We start from the raw sequence: 14,514 nt of genomic DNA on the forward strand, positions 1-14,514 counted from the left end.
CCTGCTTTTATCAGCAGGATCATTATTTATCAGCAGCTTATGTTTATTGCAGAAGACTGTAAGCATGACAGCACATATCACACACACTTCAAGTAAAAGATGGGTGGTACTCACAGTGGTAATCTCATTGGGCTGAGCTCCATGTTTCAGAAGCAGAGTGACAATGTCTGTATGCCCTTGTTGAGCTGCTTGATGTAAAGGAGTGTATCCCATCTAAAAAAAGCAAGACGAGAAAAGACCAATATGTTTGTTCAGCCACACAACCAAAAAGTGAAAACCCAGAAAATGATAACGTTATGGACTTACTCTGGTCTTGCTGTTAACGTGGGCTTGCTGTTGGAGTAAGAACTTCACCATCTTTATGTTGCCATAGTGACACGCCACATGTAATGGTGTGTAGCCCATCTAACAGAGAGAGAGAGAGAGAGAGAGAGAGAGAAATTGAACAAAGAGAGTGTGAACAGAGAAACAACTACACCGCTATCACTCCCTGGAGCTTTCCAGTGCTGACAGGTCAATGAAGGCTAATATTACAGTATAGCAGTACAGTGCCTTGCAAAAGTATTCACCCCCCTTCATTTTACTCACATTTTGTTATGATGCTTCCTTATCTTAATCTACTTTAAATAAAAAAATTACATTAGTATATACTCCGGGGCACAATAATGACAAAATAAAAAAACACGTTTGTGAAAACTTTGCAAATGTATTAAAAATTTAAAACTGAAATAAGTACACTGTATAAGTATTCATACCCTTTTCTGGGACACTTGAAACTTAGCTCAGAAGCATTAGTTTTGCTTGTTGATGTTTCTACACTTCAAATGGCGTTAACCTGTGGCAAATTCAATTGAATAAGTATGATTTGGAACGGCACACACCTCTCAATAAAAGGTGAAATAGCTGAAAATGCATATGACCAAGAAGCTGATGATCACTCTGGTTGAGCTACATGATCATAAATGGAGATGGGAGAAACTTGCAGAAGGACAAACATCACTGCAACACTCCACCAATCTGGCTTTATTGCAGAGTGGCCAGACTCAAGCCTTTGCTCACCGAAAACACATGAAAACTTGAAATATGCAAAAGCCTTTCAACAAATCTTTCAAACTGTCAGAAACAGGATTCTCTGGTCTGATGAATCTCAGTTTCATTCATCATTTCTGGAGAAAACCAGGCACTGCTCAACACCTGTACAATACCATCTCAATAGCAACGTGCGGTTGAAACAGCATCATGATGTGGGGGTGTTTTTCAGATGCAGGGATTAAGGCATTTGACAGAGTAAAAGAAAAGCTCAACGGCACAAAATACAGAGATAATGATCATGAAACCCTAGCACAGAACATTCAGAACCTCGGACAGGGCAGAAGGTTCATTCTCCAACATGACAATGATCCTAAGCACACAGCCAAAACAATGCAAGAGTGGCTTATGGACAACTGTGTCTATGTCTTTCAGTGGCCCAGCTAGTGCTTGGGCTTGAACCCAACAGAATATAACTGTTTAATCCTGAAAATGTCTTTTTTATTCTTATCTGAGGAGAAGAATGGCAGAAAATTGCCAAATGCAGAGGTGTAAAGCTTGTCACATCATACACAAAAAGATTGGGGTCTGTAAAGGTGCTTTTACCAACTACTGAGTCAAGGGTATGAATACCTATGCAATGTACTTACTTTATATTTTATAAATTAGAAAAATTCTAAGTCACAAATCAGTTTTTTGTTTTGAACATTATTGTGCATGGAGTGTAGATTAATGTAAAAAAGATCATTTAAAGCAGAAACATAATAAAATGTGAATAAAATGAAGGGGGGTTAATACTTTTGCAAGGCACTGTATATACAAATCACAAATCCAGAGAAAAAATTAATTACGGAGGTTATATCTTATGATACGCCCTAATTGGTAGGGTTTGCTAAGGCAGGCATCACAATCACTATTTCTTACAGGGTTACGGCCTTATTTAAAAAGTTTGTTGAGGAGACGTGTGCCATTACTTTTCTGAGTGTTCCGACTAACAATTTTTGCTTGGCATTCTATAAAATAAGTACAAATGTCGTATAGACTTACATTGAAGGAGCAACATGATCCATATCCAGACACCAGGATATCATACTGACTTTAATGGATAGTTCACCCCAAAATAAAAATTCTGTCCCTTTTTCTCTTCTCATTTCAAACTTGTTTGTCTCTCTTACTTCTGCAGAACACAAAAGAAGATATTTGAAGAACGTTGGTAACTAAACAATGGCGGTACCCATTCACTTCTATTGTATAGACACAAAACCAATGCAGGTCAATGGGTACTGCCGTTGTTCTGTTACCAACATTCTTCAGAATATCTTCTTTTGTGTTCTTTTGGAAGAAACAAAGTCATTCAGGTTTGATGGAAGAATTTTCATTTTGGGTGAACTATCCATGTTCACACCATAACCAATAAGAATTGTTCTAAATATGAGATAACACAGTTGTAAACTCTCATTTTGACCACTTTCAAAGTCCATTTCTTTGCAAATCTAGTGGACCCACAGTATTATTCCGTTTTTAAATTAATATTTAGCCATAGAAATAATAGTTATGGGAGACCAAAAAAATATATTATCTTCAGAAAAATAAATGATTATTCCCACAGCCCCTAAATAGTGCAGTTCTTCAGCTCTTGCAATGTGTCTCAGAAGGCTATCACTCACAATACCCTCCCAACTGGAAAGTACCTCCCTGGCAACCTACCACAAAACCATAGCTAGATCTAGACAACTAGTTTACTACACACTTTTTATTAAGTGCAGAATTCTACTTTTATTGACTTTTAAAGTTGAATGGGTATAAATTCTAGGACATTCCACAGATGGCACTGCTGCATGCATATGTGTGCACTTACCCTTGAGGCTGCATAGACTGAGGCACCTTGTTTCACCAGCATGTCTGCAATGCCCACATGCCCCTCCTGAGCAACCAGGTGCAGTGGTGTCAACTCGCTCTGAACACACACACAAGGGGATTACATAATAACAGTCCCAATAATACTGCTCACACAGATTGAATCTTCATACATCATGTCTGTTTTTCATTGCATCTTGTTAGATACTTTCAATATGTTCCCTAAAGTCTAAATAAGCCATAAAAAGTTATTTTAAGCCTTAGGAGTGTATCACCTTGTTGCCAAGGTTAACATTGGCCTGTTTGGAGATGAGCAATGCCACCATGTCAGGTTGCCCCTCTTGTGATGCCAGGTGAAGTGGGGTAATGCCCTGTAGTGATTCTGAATTGGCATTAGCGCCGTACTGCAGCAGACTGCTCGCCACCTCAAGTTGGTTCTGTTTGGCTGCGATATGTAAGGCTGTGTAGCCGTTCTGTCATAAAGAAGAAATGGTTAAATAGTCATTTGTCAAACTTTTATCCAAGGCATGCAAAGATACGCTTATTACACATAAACGTATTATTAAGGACAACTGTACAAGAGCAACTCTGGTTTAGGTAAATTACATCATAAAGTGAGATTAATACATTTTAAGAAACTTTTCACTAGACTACAACCCGACAACTTTTACTACAATAGAGAAGGTCTACAGAATCTTAAATAATGTTAAGATCTGTAACGTCATTGTGAATATCAGTGTATTTGAGTATCTTACTCTTGCAGTGCTGTGGGGAGAGCCGCCCTTGCTGACAAGCAGCTTCACTACATCAAGGTTGTTGTGATGGACGGCCACGTGCAGAGGGGTCAGTCCATTCTGCGAGAACAGAGAGGGGACACATGGTCTATGTCAAGCACCTCTGTCTGTTATCTGATATATGCAGGAGAATACTGAGACATCAGAAATTCATTGTGATGTGTTACCTTTCCAGCTGCATTCGGATTGGCCCCTCTTTCTAAAAGTAGCTCCGCCACGTCCACTTTACCATATTTACATGCTACATGAAGAGGGGTAAATCCTTTCTGTAAGAAAATGCAAATACACACTGAGAATGCAAGAGGAGAGTTTGTTGTCTTGTGATGAAATTGACCTCTCACTTAGCTCCGCCCACTTACATTTACATTTATGCATTTGGCAGACGCTTTAATCCTATCCGACTTAAATTGCATGATAATATACATTTGTTTCTGAGGACGCGTTGTTTCCTTGCTGCACTTTTACAGAACGTCAGCTAGCAATGCATTTGAGATTTTAATAAACAAAGTGATTTTCAGTAAAATGGCGAATGTCAAAATTAGCTGAGGTTTGATTGGTCGGAAACAATTTAAAGGTAGAGCTTAGCAAAGAATCAATAAAGTGAAGAGAGAAGGACCTTGGTCATTTTAATTTGCTGGGCGTTCCCGTCGAGCAGGATGCGTGTGGTTTGGGCGTGTCCCTCGCGGGCAGCGATGTGCAGCGGGGTGTGGCCTGCCGTTGTGGCCGAGTCTGGATTGGCCTTATGCTCCAACATAAGCTTCACCAATTCCTTATGTCCCATCCGAGCAGCACAGTGCAGGGGTGTCTGATCATCCTGCCAAAACAAAGAAAAAGAAAATCTTTAAGACAAAAGAACAAACAATATGATTTTAAAGCTTGTATCATTTCCATACCTTGGCTTTAGCATCCACCTGCGCATTGTTCTGCAGCAGAAACTGTGCCACCTCACAGTGCCCCGCCCGGGCGGCCATGTGCAAAGGGGTCTCAACTTTCTACAATGATATATTCAAATTAGAACACAATGAAAGTCCAGTTGTTTGGCATCTCCGAGGTGCTAAACAGATAACTCAGTTCTTACCACATTAGATGCGTTGGGCGAAGCTCCTCTCTGAAGAAGACTCTTTACTATGTTGAGATGGCCCATGAATGCAGCCACGTGAAGGGGCGTCAAACCCGACTAAAAGTTCAAAATAAATAAATAAATAAATAAATAAATAAATAAATAATATAATATAATATAATATAATATAATATAATATAATATAATATAATATAATATAATATAATATAATATAATATAATATAATATAATATAATATAATATAATATAATATAATATAATATAATATAATATAATATAAATCGCTTGTACATAATGTTTCAACAACTCGTGCAGCATGAAAGCAAGTTATCCATCAAAGCGACAGGTAAAGAGTAATCTGACCTCAGTCACGGCCTCCAGAGATGCTGAGTGCTTCAGCAGAAGGTCCATGGACCGCATGTGGTTCTTTTTGCAGGCAATGTGCAACGGGGTGAATCCATTCTAAACAATCCACCAAATAAATTAACTTACATTTGCAACGTGCTCAGCACTCTATTATATGGTTTATGTTGAGCTAGTACTATTAAAGGGAATACTGGTTTTATTTGAATATACAAAAAATGGGTCTTGACTCAAGTAAGCTTTGCACATGTGTTGCGTTGTACATTTTTGCCAAGCCTCCTAAAATTCTTCTCAAAGTTAAGCTTTAGTCTACATTCTAATCACAACATTGCAACACGCATAGAAACTTTATAATGCATCTTTAATAATACATAAGAACAAAGAGACAAGATGTCAATTTCCCACCATTATTTGGCCACTATCTTATTCAAGATATATGATTATCAATAGCTCCACCACTGATTAAAATAAAATAACGGTAAATCATGAAGGACTTAGAGACGAGACAAGCATCAAAGACGCACTAACCAGAGCACGAGCATTTGCTTTTGCCCCCTTGTCCAGCAGCACCTTGACCATGCGGTGGTGCCCACAGTGTGCTGCAACATGCAGCGGGGTCAGGTGGTCCAGGGTGATGTCATCGATCTCTGCATTGTATTGCAGAAGCTGCCTCACGCAATCCATGTGATCCCCTTGCGCTGCCATGTGGATGGGAGAGAGGCCGTTCTGCAGAAGCAGAGAAAACGTTATGTTCAATTGATCAGCATAATTACAGCATGGTATTGTTCTAATACGTGGATCAAGTCAGGCCTAAGACATCAATACAGATCTATTTTAATTGCAGTTTGCACTCCACATTAGCCCCAGTGGAAAATCCGCTGTCAGCTGTATTATACTATAAGGTACAGGTTAACAGTGTTGCGGTTTGATAAAGTGGTTTAATGACCTTAGTTTTGGCCTGCATTGGAGCACCCTGATCTAGCAAGATCTCAACGACACGTACGTGACCATTCCTGGCTGCACAATGCAGCGGCGTCAACTCATCCTGCAGAAGACAGAAAGAATGCAACAGCTATCGTTCAGCAATTTTGGAAATTTTGGACCCGTGACATGTATCAGCCGTGTTTTGCATCCTAAACAAGCTGCATTTTCAAGCCTTGTATTTTCATCATAGTGCAATGTTAAAACAATATGTTGTCTTACAGAGAAAATATCTGTTTTTCCCTGAGGAAGGAAAATAGGTCATTCTCCACAAGCTAGACTTAAATAAGCCCCATTCAGCAGTGAAATATCGCATCTCAGCCAAAAAATACATTGCTGTGAAATGGTTGGGATGGATGTACTGTATAGACCCTTTTGCAAGATGTAAACAACACCGGTCCAGAAGCACTTCCTGTTTCAGTGTTTTAACACTACATAAACATTACAACAAAATACAACAAATAAAACTGAATCACAACGTCTTTAAACATCTTTAAAATTTTAATATGTAATGAAATACAAAAGCAAAAAAGGTAAATACTTCATTTAGGTAACTCTTTAGATTTAATCATTCTTGGCTGTGCTGTGTCTTTTTGTTGAACATGACCCTAAACCACAAGAATTACACAGGTTCCATAGGAGAAACAGATACTGTACCTTTGTCTTGGCATCTATCTGAGCTGCTCTGTCCAAGAGAAGTCGCACCATAATCACATTCCCTCTCCTGGAAGCAATATGTAATGGAGTAATGCCGTTCTTCAAGAGAAAACGAGGAGAGAACAAGAGAAAGATTGAATTTGTGTAATCTTTCAGATAAGTGTTGCAGAAAGCGGCATTTAAAATGACATTTCAACTGACCTTAGGCGTAAAGTTCACATTGGCTCCTCTGTTTAATAAAAGCTGTGCTACACTGAGATTCTCATAATGGGCTGCGATGTGAAGGGGAGTAAAGCCGGTCTGCAAAAAAAAACATTTACGTTACAGTTATGCATTTCACAGTTGCTTTTATTCACATTCAGGCCATTCATATTTAATGAGAGCATGCATTCCCTGGGAATCAAACCCATGACCTTGGCGTGGGTACCGTCGTACAAAACGAGAACACCTACGCCGGCGGCTCTTTAACAAAGTCAGTTGTGTTTATTTTTCAGTTCTGTTTATCTTGTCACAGAGTCATCACAGCAATTTAAAGCCAAGAGCGCCTGCAATGTGATCTCAGTGAGTCACGATGCATCTCCGGCGAGATGGAGCTCTGCAGACACACTGTGAATACCTTGCTCAGGACGTCTGGGTTGGGGTCATTCTGCAGCAGTACGGCAGCAGTGCGTGTGTCATCGTTGCGTGCTGCAATGTGCAGGGCGGGCAGACGCACTTTGCCCTTGGTGCCATAGTTTATTAAGAGGGCCACCACGTTCTCATGGCCCTGCTGAAGAGCTACCGCCAAAGGTGTAAAGCCGTCCTGGAAAGACAATTATGTGGGATGTAAAGTAACTTGAATATAAGGAGAAAATGTCTCTTCTATGATTGGTTAAACATTGTGCCACTCACTTCTGTCGGAAGGCTCTGATTGGCTCCATGTTCAAGTAGGTATTTCACCACCTCCAAGTGGTTTTCTTGTGCTGCCATATACAAGGGACTGAAACCTTTCTGCAGAACGTATACAAATAACAAAACAATGAATAAGTAGAATCATCAACACATTTTAAAAAGTTGGATTTGACGATTAACCTGAGACTGGGCATTGACGTTGGCACCATAATTGATGAGTTCAGCGACCACTTTCTCTTGACCGGCTAGAGCTGCAATATGTAGGGCGGTATTCCCTTTCTGCCAAAGGCAAATAACAATATCATATAGTTCAAATTCAAAATATAACAAAGATTAAATGCATTTATAAAACGGTTCGTTCTGGTCATTCATTTGGTTGTGTCCTTTTAATTTTAATAGCTGTGTTTTATTTTATGAAACCTTGCTACTAACAGTTTGATAAAAGCAATAAAAAACGGTATATTATGTTGTATATTATTAAAAACATCCATATTGTGTTAATTCTACACATATGATAACATAGTTTTGCCTTAAAAGCCACATTTATTTACAAACTATTAAAAGACAGGGCTGTAAAATCGTTCTGTGCCAAGAATAAATTAGCCAGTGTAGCACAGTTTGTCGGGTGCATTGGACAGAGCTGCATGTTTGTGTGAAGTGCGTTTGTCATTGTGCTTGTTTGTGTGTGACATTAATAAATGTAGATGGATGAGGACTTGCGGACGCGCAATTCTTTTAATTTCAATATGTCATATGGCTGCTGACTACCATAGTATGGAACAAATATACCTTGTACCATGCGAGTGAATGGTGTCCCAGAACTGTTTAGTTTCCCATATTCTTCTAAATATTTTTTTATGTTAAACAAAACAAAGAAATGTATACAGTTTTCGAACAACTGTCACCAATGTTCCATACAGTGACAACATTTTCTTTTTGGGTGAACTATCCCTTTAATATAGAATTAAACTGATGTGTGGATCAGTATGAAATTCAGTATTCGAAATGCATCCAAAGAAATTCAGTTAAATTCAATATATAAACCTGTTTTAGCTCTGCTGGAGGAAGTTTGCAGCATTTAAGAAAAACCTTTATGGTGTGGTTTAAGATTTACCTTTGTGGTAGTCTCCAGGTCAATGCCTTTGTGGAGTAACTCCAGCACCATCTTAACATGGCCTTCTTTTGAGGCCAAGTGCAACCCATTGAGTCCATTCTGCAAAGAGAAAATTTGTTGTTGGAAACATCATTCTAAAAAAAACACTGCCACGTCTAAAGTATATCTCTTTATCTCTCACCGTCTACCTGTCAAATGACTCACTGCGAAGAGGGATAGCCTAAAAATAACACAGTGAAGCACGGAGATGTCTACAGATCTGTTGGGGTCTCATTAAACGGGGCATGAAAATACAGCAGTGGATGCCGCTGCCAGAAATATTTTTATTCGCAGACAGTGCCTGGGAGAGGTACAGGCTGAATGGAGAACGCCATGTGAATTTGTTGGGAGGTTCGGCGGGTGTGCAGCTCGATGCAGCCAGGGGGGGCTCTGCTCTGCCAGCGCGTCTGGAATCCCCTTCATACTGCAGTGTCACTCATCTCTAATTTGCTCCATACTGCAGCCGTACAGAGCATGTGCACAATACAGAAGGGTGGGAGAGAGGGGAGGAGATGACGGCATGCTCGCAGGCGGTAGGGAGGAGCTTTAGGAATACAGCCACACGTGCCTGCTTGTCATTAATATTCTCTGGATGTGCATTTTAATCTTTAGGGGAACATCACACAGTATCGAAACCATGCTGTTGACACTCATGCATGGCTCAATGTCACTAGATGTTTGAGGCTGATGCATTGGATGTCAGGAACAAGAACACTGATATTGCCACAGATATAAATGTATACACACACAAACATACACATGTATTTATATTTCCAAACAATAATAAAAAATGGTGTTAAATAAATAAAAGTTACAATAAAAGTTGAGTTAAAAGTAACGCAGATGTATGTTATGGACAAGATATTTAGTGTGTGTCCCAAAAATAACATGCATTGTGTTGTTTTTATAGCACAAGCATTTTTTATGTACAAGTCAAGATTAAAGTTGCCTCTACACCGCTGTTTCTTTACATACTTTAGTCACATTAAGGCAAACTGGAATTTCCATCAAAATCATATCAGACACCTAAAATGATATATATTTAATTCCGGATGGCAGATTGCAGCTTTAAGCTATATTTATTTAGATATATTAATAGGCCTGCCAACTTTTTTCATAGATTTGAGTTTCGCTGCATCACCGCATTAGCTGTGAATAGATTATCAGACACGAGAAAACGAACACTATTTACAGCCGTAAGTGAATCGCCTGTGAACAATGACAAATCACATTAACAATTCGAGTTGAGGTGGCCCGCAAGAACACGCCCTTAGCTTTAGCTGATTCTCACATTTACTTTGGTTCCAAAGCAAATGAATCCCTATACGTGTCGGGCTGGTCTTAGTCCCGTGCAAAATATGTGGAGAGCGAAACATCCACGCCGTGATATCAGTAAAATGCACAGGAACATATACATTTACATAGCTTTACCTTCAGATTACCCAAAACATGTTACTATAAAAATCCTGGGTTGCATATCAGAGACCACGGCAGGTTCCCAAAAGAATTGTGTCTGTGAATGATGAGGTGGTGTAGTACTCAATTTGTGTGTGTTTGGGCTGCAAGCATTGAGTGGGTGTATACTTGAATGCTTTTGAATGGTGGCAGCCAGCCAGCTATTCTAAGAAGGAAACATAGCTCTTCTGCACAACGAATATGCTATTCTAGGCAAATATCACAGAGTGTGATGATACAAGTGGCCGCAAAACCTGACCAGTGCGGGTTAAAGGAGGAAAACCGGTGACATGAATAATTACAGTAATTTACGGATTAGGGAATGGAACACATCTCTGCATTGACACTGTAAACACAGCTGAACTGTCCAACCACAAGAGCACTGGGGGGTTAATACATAATCTGGAAAACTCATAAACACACACAGACTGGCACACAAACACAGATGTTTATCTTCATCTACGAGATGATAAATTCAGAGCTCCAAAAAGCTATGGTATTTCTCAATTTAGCAAGCACTATTAATGGGCTTCGAAGTTACCTTGGGCTTACAAAAATCAGGGTTTCAGGGTGTTGCCATGCAGTTGCTATGGAGATGCTAGGGTGCACAATTATCCTCGCACAAGCTCAATGATGTCACGCTCTCACCTGATTGGCTATGTTGATGTCTATTCCGTTTTTAAGATGGTCCAGAGCCTTTTCCAGATTACCTGAGCGTGCAGCACGGAGGAAACTAGTTGAGGTATCCGCCTGCAACAGAGAGAGAGAATAAAGGTAAAGAAAATCCACAAACAAGAAAAGGGATTGTTTAATTACACATTTGATGCTCAATACCAAACCCCTGTTGAAATGTTAAACACTTCATAAAACGTCACCTCCACAGAGAAGATGAATGTCCAGTTTCACATAGCTTAAAGAATAATGTTTTCTATCAGAAATATTTAACAGGCTTTATTTCTCGTAGATCTCTCCCACCTGTAGTGTCCATGCTTAAGGTTCCAGAGATAAAACATTCATATTTATATTGCCCTCTTCATTTTGGGCCTCACCTCCCTACCCAGAATTGCTCGCTCTGCAATTTGCAGCTCTGTATTAATATTCATGAGGGATATTTTGTGCCCTTTCATGCGTCATTAACAAAGTTTGCTTTGCTTTGGTCACAGTCATATTGCGCTTTTGAATTGTTTTGTCAGATGCTCCACAGTCTAGAAATTTTTGATCGCCTCCGCTGTGTTCTGGCTTGTAATGCCGTGGGAAGCTTCATGATGGGATGATTGACAGGCCGGTGAGCCCCCAGTGGAAGATTTGGATGGAATACTGAGTGAGCAGGAAGAAGTAATTTTGAACCTTCATTTGCTCAGTTTCCTGTGACATCATGGTAAAACACATCTGTCATCATGACCGTGCAATAATTGTGTGTGTGTGTGTGTGTGTGTGTAAGTGTGTCATAGCTTCATGAATATCACTATACAGTATATCGTATGTGACTGGAAACATTTGCTGAATCTAAATATGTTTTGTGACGGAAACCTATTTTTACACATTCGGTGTGACCTCTCTCACAGCTTTCAGACATTCATTGGCAATAACAATAATTTCCACAATAACCCACTTGATCTTGTGATCAATGTAGATGGCAGTCTGTTATTTACATATTCTTTGACTCATACAAACTAAGGCTCATCCACCTTTTAGCCTGAAAGTTATCTTTTCTTTCGGAAACTAACCTGACTTTCTCCCCACGTATATAAATACACAGCATATACATAAAATTAAACCAATTCAGTTAAAGGCATACCTAACCCAAAAACGAAAATATTCTTACATGATTTATTCATGTTATTTCAAACCTGTATGGCTTTCTTTCTTCTGCAAAAAAGGATGGTTTGAAGAACCAACCAAACTTTTCCCTCCATTGACTTCATGTTCCACAGAAGAAAGTGTCATTTACAGGTTTTGACTGAAATATGGGTGAATAAATAATAAATGTGTATTTTATACCCCATTTACTGTCTCATTCCCCATTTACTGCCATAGAAGGGAAAATAAATACTATGAGAGTCAAATGAGAGATGATATCTGTCTGGTTACTGATTACCAAATATCTTTATTTGTGTCTAGTAGAACAAAGAAATTGATACGGGTTAAGAAGAGTCTGAGGGTGCGTAAATTATGATTTAATTTTATTTTTGGGTGAACTATCCCTTTCATAGTTCTTGAACAACTTTGAATGTGACAATGTGTTGTCATTCTTAATCTTAATGTAAAAATGTATGCAAATCTGTACATAATCCTGATAGATTGCCTTGTCTCTGAAAGACATGCTGGGTTTTATAGACTTGGCACGAAATCCGTCATCATCATTATATTGGCAAAGCAACCACTGACAATCACATGTCTTTGTCATACTTGATATATGCAATATTACATTAAATTAATATATAACCTATTGTATAACTATATATTACTAATTTGATTATTTATACATATGTGATAATAATACAATTATAAATATTAATAATACAATTATAAATATTATGCTTAACAGCTAATAAAAACATACCATGTATGTATTATGTTTATATAGTGGGTAAAAAAGACTATGCTTATTATTCTGAAATGGGGAATTATTCTGAGCGGGTTTCATGGCAAAATCCATCACACAAGCACGTACAAAAACGTAACTGAACTAAACAACACGCACTTGAACATAAGAATCTAATGTTAGGACCACGGACAGGAACACACACAACACACAACGAGCCATTTGGAATGAAACACTACAGGAACATCAGCGGAGCTGACTAAAGTTATTAGCCACATCACGACATTCAAACACAAGATCTGCTACCAGCTACACATGACCACAAGAGTTTCACACACACAAATGATTCAAAAGCCACAACAACACGCAGAGAATTAAAGTGTTAAGAGGCAACACAACAAGGAGAACTAAGATATTTACTCTTCCACCAAAGTAGCATTTTCCACCTTGAGCCTCCGGCGAACCCTCTGCACTCAAACTACAGTCCTGATGCACAAGCCAGCGCTGAACCACATGAGCCTAGAAGACACCAATACCACACAAAGCGTGTTAATACACACATACACACACACACACACACGATTACATGGAGACACAGGAACACATGTTTGTGTACAGTATGAGCAGGGTAACATACAGTACAGAAATGTACAGAAAACACTGAAACTGCCTGTTCAAAGCTGCGGTAAATACAGATGGGTAACAAAATGAAATTAACATTTTCACAGGTTATTTTCTAATTGCATATTACTGGTTGTATTTTTAAACACTGTGTTAATGTTTGGCATACAATTATTTTAGCTTTTTCCGAAAAGAAGATACCCAAAAACACATTTCTGAATGTGCGCACCTTAAAATCTACAAACATTCTCTTCTTAAAAATGTTTGATTACAACAAAAATGTACTGTTACAAAACTACAGCTCACAAGCTTTGCAAAAGCCAAGGAATGTCAAGGAAGGATAATCACACAACATCATTTAAATGCTGACGGAAGGAATTCATAAAACTCACTCACATTAAAGGGATTCCAGCTCTGGGTTCTTTTCAACACTGGTTGCTAAGCAGCTGCCCGGAGAGCAATGACATCATTTTCAGCATTCACAAAAGACTACACGCATTGGCATATGCCGCAGGTACCACGCTCAATCCAAGCACATGAAGATATGGACAGCTAAACAAATCTTCGGACCTTAATTGCTCTGTTAACATTAACCCACACAACATGAGTGACATATTGCTATTTATTTCACACCAAAAATATCAACTCACAGAAAATTTACAGGCTTGGGTAGAAATCCTGGAGAAAGTTAATAGCTAGTGGAATTGAGAACTCCGAAAAAGTGATAAAGAGATAAAAGTGTGACCTCTGTGCAACAAAATTGCTGGTTTGTGTCACGAGCACTGACACTTGAAATATGAAGAGTTTGGTTCCAAAATGAGATAAGTTTTCAATTTTCAACGGCAGATGGTTTCTTTTGATTTTAGCCATAATAATGCAAGAAATACAGCTAACTAACACAATAAAAACCAGATAACATAACAACAAACATGATTGTTGATATTTTTAAAAACTGAGTTATCTCATTTCGGAACCAAACTCTTCATATATAACTTTGTGATGATTTTCTGTACCTGCAAGAAATTAAATAAAGACCCACCATAAAACTGGGTCGGCTTGAGTGTTTGTTTTATTTGTTAATTTATTG

The 14,514-nt window shown here is 38.7% G+C and overlaps 1 protein-coding gene across 1 annotated transcript in view; it reads right to left on the minus strand.

Annotated features, from left to right (window-relative positions):
- The window catches only part of ank1b (ankyrin 1, erythrocytic b), a gene marked incomplete at its 5' end in the record, with an annotated part of 63,521 nt that overhangs the window by 22,733 nt on the left and 26,274 nt on the right, over positions 1-14,514 (minus strand). Inside the window, 20 exons of the mRNA XM_079485949.1 lie at positions 115-213; positions 307-405; positions 2,888-2,986; positions 3,162-3,359; positions 3,642-3,740; positions 3,848-3,946; positions 4,297-4,494; positions 4,574-4,672; positions 4,759-4,857; positions 5,125-5,223; positions 5,653-5,850; positions 6,071-6,169; positions 6,763-6,861; positions 6,964-7,062; positions 7,379-7,564; positions 7,654-7,752; positions 7,834-7,932; positions 8,768-8,866; positions 10,910-11,011; positions 13,227-13,325. Of these exons, the coding sequence (XP_079342075.1) occupies positions 115-213; positions 307-405; positions 2,888-2,986; positions 3,162-3,359; positions 3,642-3,740; positions 3,848-3,946; positions 4,297-4,494; positions 4,574-4,672; positions 4,759-4,857; positions 5,125-5,223; positions 5,653-5,850; positions 6,071-6,169; positions 6,763-6,861; positions 6,964-7,062; positions 7,379-7,564; positions 7,654-7,752; positions 7,834-7,932; positions 8,768-8,866; positions 10,910-11,011; positions 13,227-13,325 (2,367 nt within the window). The remainder of the gene's footprint in view (positions 1-114; positions 214-306; positions 406-2,887; positions 2,987-3,161; positions 3,360-3,641; positions 3,741-3,847; positions 3,947-4,296; positions 4,495-4,573; positions 4,673-4,758; positions 4,858-5,124; positions 5,224-5,652; positions 5,851-6,070; positions 6,170-6,762; positions 6,862-6,963; positions 7,063-7,378; positions 7,565-7,653; positions 7,753-7,833; positions 7,933-8,767; positions 8,867-10,909; positions 11,012-13,226; positions 13,326-14,514) is intronic.

Source organism: Barbatula barbatula (assembly GCF_947034865.1).
Source record: "Barbatula barbatula genome assembly, chromosome: 22".
Lineage (NCBI taxonomy): Eukaryota > Metazoa > Chordata > Actinopteri > Cypriniformes > Nemacheilidae > Barbatula > Barbatula barbatula.